The 6,364-nt window shown below is 39.3% G+C and overlaps 1 protein-coding gene across 2 annotated transcripts; it reads left to right on the top strand.

Annotated features, from left to right (window-relative positions):
- Window positions 1-405: 405 nt before the first annotated feature.
- Window positions 406-5,892, top strand: pycr1b (pyrroline-5-carboxylate reductase 1b). Of its 2 annotated transcripts, none has more exons than XM_008410326.3 (9): window positions 406-550; window positions 1,050-1,143; window positions 2,084-2,154; window positions 2,267-2,446; window positions 2,590-2,697; window positions 2,820-2,933; window positions 3,593-3,685; window positions 3,987-4,150; window positions 5,149-5,892. In XM_008410326.3, exons 2-9 carry the CDS (start codon window positions 1,077-1,079, stop codon window positions 5,324-5,326), a joined length of 975 nt encoding a protein of 324 aa, XP_008408548.1. In that variant the 5' UTR covers window positions 406-550; window positions 1,050-1,076; the 3' UTR covers window positions 5,327-5,892. The 2 variants fall into 2 exon arrangements, with proteins under 2 accessions (XP_008408548.1, XP_008408555.1); XM_008410333.3 differs by lacking the exon at window positions 406-550 and adding an exon at window positions 657-675.
- Window positions 5,893-6,364: the final 472 nt, after the last annotated feature.

Genomic DNA, 6,364 nt, shown 5'->3' with positions numbered 1-6,364 from the left:
AATGAAATGGCTTTTTCTGTAAGGTGCATTGAGATGACTTGTGAATTGGCATAACATAAATAAACTGAATGGAAACACACAGATGAAGAGTCTGTGTTGTGCTGTCTTACTGCTTAAGACACGTTCTGTATGGAAATGGTCTATAAAAAATTTGATTGATTGGTTGACAAAGTGGTACATTAGTTTGTATTAATCTATTATGTTTGTAGGTTTGTAGTCAAACAGCACTTTCTACAAAACATGACCTACTTTTACATCACTGTGCTTGACCGTTATCCTCTTTAGCGCTAAAACTCAGAGGAATGATGCAACTGGGCGTAGCGAACATTAAGTCCCGCCCACATCTTACATTCCCCGTTTTTATTAGTCGAATCCTCGGAACGTCTGTTCATGATTGGTCTAATCCCCTTTCTTTTACGTACGCAGCACACATGGGGGTTGAGTAAAAAAAAGAAGGGGAAGCCACGTTGACACAAGAAGTGGATATTTTTTCGTGTCCTGGGAAATAAAGGTCACATCGACAACTGTCTATTCAGCTGAAGCGTCTACAGTAAGACATCTGTTGGTTTTGATTAGTAGTTTAATCTCCAGAAACCCGGGCTAGCAAGAGGCTACCTGGTGCATTCGAGAGTGCTAGCATCATAAAAGGAGGAAACTAGCTGTTCTAGCTCCACGGTATTACACGGAGTTACCGGTAGAACTGAACCGTAGCACAGTTTACAATGATTTATCTTTTATTTTGACTCATTAGAAGGTATTTCTGAACTGGCAATGAAATAAAGCATGCTTTCGTTGTTATGAACGTAACTGCCAAACAATAATGTTTCTTCTCCGGTAAAATAATTTATTTCTAAACAATGTTGATATGTGTGTTTATGGACTATCTGAAGAATTTTTTCCTCATGTTTGATCCCCATCAGCTTTATTTTTACTTTTTTTTAAATCAAGCTTGACTTGAAAACATTTATAGAAGCCGCTATGTTTTTTTTTTGTTTTTTTTAAAGTGGGGCAGATGTTGATCTGCAGCATCTGTCTGCTTTTCCGGACAGGTCGTGAACGCCACATCATCTGCCAGGATGAGCGTTGGATTCATTGGAGCAGGCCAGCTGGCTCATGCACTTGTGAAAGGTTTCACTGCTGCAGGTAAAGATTTCTGCAAATATAATAATTCTGCAAATTATCTGTTTTTCAACTATTTTTTGTTTGAGTTAGTATTCATCAACCAGGACATCTTTCTTTCTTGCAGGCTAAAATACCAAATTACTGGAAAGCACAGTGTTGTTGTCTGGCACTGGAAATAATGGCATCTGATTGCAATACTCCCCACGTTGATATCGCAGTAAACTAAAGATATCGTGATCGCTTTAGTTTTATTAAGGTTCCAAGCAGGTGCTTGAAATCCTTGAGAATGTTTGAATTTCAATGAGGTGTTTTCAGTGAATAAAAACCTTTTAAAGTTCTTAATAGTTCTTAATATTGTAGTTTTGTAATAAAGTGCAACCTAACATTTGATCAAAAGCCTAAATTTGGGAAACATTATTTGCAGTTGAAGCCAGATATTTAAAGACAACAAAAAGACACAGGCACATTTTCTTTCTCCCCATCTTCTGTTAAATCGGACTCAACTTTTCTTGTTTTAAGTTAGTTAGAATTACCAAAATTATTTCTATTTGCTAAATTTTAGAAAACGCAGGGAGGACATTCTTTATTTATTTATTTTTTATTTTTTGTAGCTTTCTCAGACCAGTCAAGTGCATAGGGTGTTATTTTTGTTCTATTTTTTTCTGTACAATGTAAAATACTATCAAAAGATATTACTAAGAACATAAATAAATCATTATAAAATAGTGAAGCTATACTTTTTCTTAGTTCATTTGTATTGTTTTTATCTCCAAAGCGTGGAAAAGTTTGAAAACGTACCTTGAAAAGTTTCTGAATCCTGTTTAATGGATAAACAGAATCATAAGGTAATCTCAGATCAACTGATATTCCCTTTAGTAGTTTCCTGTTTTGCGTCAACTTGTGCAGCCCTACTTATTTGAACCTTTATTTATCATCTCTTCATCCTTTCCTTCATCATCAGGTGTGATCGCAGCCCACAGGATCACAGCCAGCTCCCCAGACACAGACCTGCCCACGGTGACGGGGCTGAGGGTGAGGCTTGGCTGTGTGGTGTTTTGAAATGTGTGAAACAAAGAGTGCGCCTTTCTTTACTGCAAATTTATATTGTTTATTTTAAGTCCCATGTTTCCTGTTTTGTCTTTAGAAAATGGGGGTTAATCTGACCACGAGCAACAAAGAAACGGTCAACAGGAGCGACGTTCTGTTTCTGGCCGTGAAGCCCCACATCATCCCCTTCGTCCTGGACGAGATCGGACCGGACATCGAAGACCGCCATCTCATCGTCTCCTGTGCTGCGGGCGTTACCATCAGCTCCATAGAGAAAGTAAAGCTCTTTAACATGCAGGATGTTGGAACGTTTCCCCCGACTACCAGGATCCTTTTCTACATCCTTCCTTTCAGAGATCCGGCTGAAGCTCTGTTGTCACACACCTGATGTGTTTTTTTTCTCTTCTCTGCTTGATGCAGAAGCTGCTCCAGCATCGTTCGACTCCCAGAGTCATGAGGTGTATGACCAACACTCCTGTCGTGGTGCGAGAGGGCGCCACCGTGTACGCCACGGGAACACACGCAGAGGTCAGTGGCAGGATTGGCGCGCTGCTCCAGCAGAGAGAAACTATTCCTGTTTGGAAAACACGATGGATATAATCTGAAAAGTGGAGCCAAACGTTGACGTTACACGTGTGGCTTTGCTTAAGGTGGAGGACGGGAAGCTGCTGGAGCAGCTGATGGCCAGTGTTGGGTTCTGCACAGAGGTGGAGGAGGACCTGATTGATGCCGTGACTGGACTGAGTGGCAGTGGACCCGCCTACGTGAGTGAAGCTTGTGTTTTTCAGCAGAATTTGAACCAGGTGAAGCTAAAACCCCCAAAATTCTAAATTCTAGTCTAAATTCTACGCCTAGGCTTTAAATATAAATTGAGGAACTTCATTTTCAGTTTTCTATGTGCAGTTTTAAATATCACTGGGAGCTAAACTGCTTCAGATTACTCTGCTGTGCTATATTTTCACCTTTAAAATGATACAGAAGTGTGGAGAGAGAAGAATGAATGTACTACTTTTATCAACTTAAAGCTTTTGTTAGAATGCAGGAAGGAGCCCAGTGTTGTTAATAACTTTATATTGGCAACATAAATCCTTCCTGCTGTCTTCAGTCAGAGGCTTCATCTTAATAGCTGTGACACAGACTTCTACAGGAGATCCGTCCTGCCCATTTACAACAATAATCTTAAAGATACATTGTTGTGTTGAATCTGAAAGAAGGACCAAAGTGTAAACAAGTTAATGATGTTTTGCTTTCGGGCAGTTTTTCCTGATTCCAAATCTTGACTTTTTCTGTCAAACAATAATTTTTAGAGGGCAGCATTATGAATAAAGCAACTGTACAGATGAATCCCTGATATTTGTGATGCAGCTTGAACTAGTCCTTTTCTTTGTTTTGTTTTTTTGTTGTTGTTGTTTTTTTTAACCAGGCCTTCACAGCCCTGGACGCTCTTGCAGACGGAGGAGTGAAGATGGGTCTGCCCAGGAGGCTCGCCGTCAGACTCGGAGCTCAGGCTCTCTTGGTGAGTTCTCTGCTGTTTGTGCATCAGGTGTTTTGCCGCATGTTAGAAGGCAAAAAAAAAAGATCATTAATGTCTTGTAGCATTTAAAATGACTGACAGAGGGACGCTTCTTTTCAGTATTAATGATACTGCAGAGAAACTAAGAGGTATAGTAGATTCTGACCTAAAATAAAAGGATACTTTTTTTTTTGTTGCATTTTGACTTATTTTATTTTCCGCCGTTGTGAAATGTCAGAATGATTTCAGCTGTTTTGGTTGGAGCTTGAATTGTTACAGCTGTGTTGGTCCTGATGTTCCTCAGGGAGCAGCCAAGATGCTGCTGGACTCTGAGCAGCACCCCGGCCAGCTGAAGGACAACGTCTGCTCACCAGGGGGCGCCACCATCCACGCCCTGCACTTCTTGGAGAGCGGCGGCTTCAGAAGCCTCCTGATCAACGCGGTGGAGGCTTCATGCATCAGGACCAGGTGAGGCTGTCGCATCACAAAATCAATTTCTCACATCAATTTTTGAGATGCACAAACCTTATTTTATTTTATTTTTTTCCAAATTTAGAGCGTCTTGCTAAAGTATTCATACACAAATGAACCTTTTCATACTACTTTGAGTCACAGACTTTAATTTTGCAGGATCACGTTTTGTTGCAGTGGATCTTTTGTGTCGTTTCTTCCAGCTTTGCACTTGGGAGACCAAAGTTTTTGCCTAATTTGCTCTCCAGATTAAATCGAACTCAGATTTTTCATTTAACCACTTCAGCCTTTTTGATACAATATTTGAAGTGCATTAAAAGATACAAATGAACTAATAATTCAGTTTCTTTTTTAAATAAGAAATATTTTCTTGCCTCGTACGCAACAAAGTAGAATTATTTTATTAAATACTTGCTAATTTCTAGCTAAGGATGCGTCTGCTAACATCAACATGTGAAAGCTTGTGGCTTGACTTAATACTAATAAATTTTTTTTTAGCATATTGATAACTTCATAACAAAATGTGCTTAATGGGAGATTTTCTTTTTACAGAGTTTGAACCAGGTGAAGTTAAAAATGATGCCACTTGAGTCATAATTTTTGCCTCATCATAAATGAAACATTTATGTATTTATTGTTTGTACAGTTTTGGCTTAATTACTGTTCTGAGTGTTTTGTTCTTTCAGCAAATGGCATGTTTTACAGTCTGCATACTCCAGTAAATAGTCAATTACTAAAGCAGCTGATGATTATTTCAATAATCGGTTAATCTTAATTAATCCAATTAATTGTTTCAACCCTGCTGTTTACTAATTAGCTGACTATTGAAGGCAATAGTTGGCTTAAGAGTGAAGTGGGCTGAATACAAAAACCTCTCACAATTCTAATTTTTGATTAATATGTGAAATATTTGAAAGCGAGCTATCTTTTTGACGCGGTGAAATTCGACTAAACAACTCCTGATTGGGTGTGTTTGTTTTTACTTCTCCTTGCAGGGAGCTGCAGTTCCTTGCAGACCAAGAGCGCATCTCTCCGGCAGCCATTAAGAAAACCACCCTGGACAAAGTGCTGCAGCAACCCGGGGTCGCGGTCAGCGGAGACGCCGGCGGGAACGGCCGGTCGGGCCTCAACTTCTTCAACAACCGCACGTCTGGGGTCAAAAAGAAGAACTGAGAGCAGAAAGACAGACACGCTGCCGGTTCACGTCTAAACATGCAGACTCACAAAGGGTCTCCAGCCCCCGTCCAGCCGTAGGATTAAACTGTGGACTCAGGACTGCTTTGGAATCACCAACAAATCAATTTCTGGTGTTATTTATTCATACAAGAGCCAGGAACACACACATTTCACACAGGTGTATTCTGCACAGCCGGCGCCTCCTACTGTGATTATACACGAACACAAGTCCAGTTAGAGAAGCCAGAAGACTCAAAGGTGCTAATCAGCTGTCTTTACAGCCTTAAACCTCCATCATGTTCCACATTTTGTTTAGTTATTTACTTTTGGCATAAAGTTAACAAAGACTGAATACATTTTGATCATCCAATGATATCTGTCAGGGATTTTGTCCCCTGTTAAAAAAAACAAACAAACCTTTTTTTCTGTTATGTAACAAATAATTTTGTAATCCCATCATTTCTCTGAAAGCCCAAAGACAATTTTTATGTTTTTCTTTTCAGCAAATGTGATGTAATTACCTATAAGTGCTACAATAAAGCTTAAATAAGGTAAATTAAAAAGCGCAGTTCATTATGTAGATTAATGAATTTCTCTCTAATAAGTAGTAGTATTTGTTTTCATTACAGTTTATTCTGAACAATTATTTTGGGAGTCTGAGCCTTTAAACTTTATTTTTATTTCCAGTAACTATAAAAGTTCTTTTACTCTGCAACACGCATATCTTTGTCACAAAACATTGTCTGCTTTGTAAAGCCAGACTAGTAAGACGGGCTCCTCAGCATGATGCTGCCACTGCTGTGTTTGACATTCAGTTCCGTTTCCTTGTCCGCTTGAAACACTTCTTGCTGTTGTGGCAATTGTGTGTTCCTAGGGGAGAACAACCCCAAACTGGTTATGGGACGGATGAAGCAGGCTACATGGATGATCTTCTCCTAGCCTCAACCTGAATGTTAAAGCTGCAGAAAGTAACTTTTAGAAATACTTTTTTAAATTTTTTTTATTTTACATATTTGTCAAAACTATCACTATATC

The sequence above is a fragment of the Poecilia reticulata genome, chromosome 1 (genome assembly GCF_904066995.2).
Source record: "Poecilia reticulata chromosome 1, P_reticulata-male-v2, whole genome shotgun sequence".
Lineage (NCBI taxonomy): Eukaryota > Metazoa > Chordata > Actinopteri > Cyprinodontiformes > Poeciliidae > Poecilia > Poecilia reticulata.
Note: the sequence above shows the minus strand (reverse complement) of the source record. Positions and strands in the feature narration are given on the sequence as shown.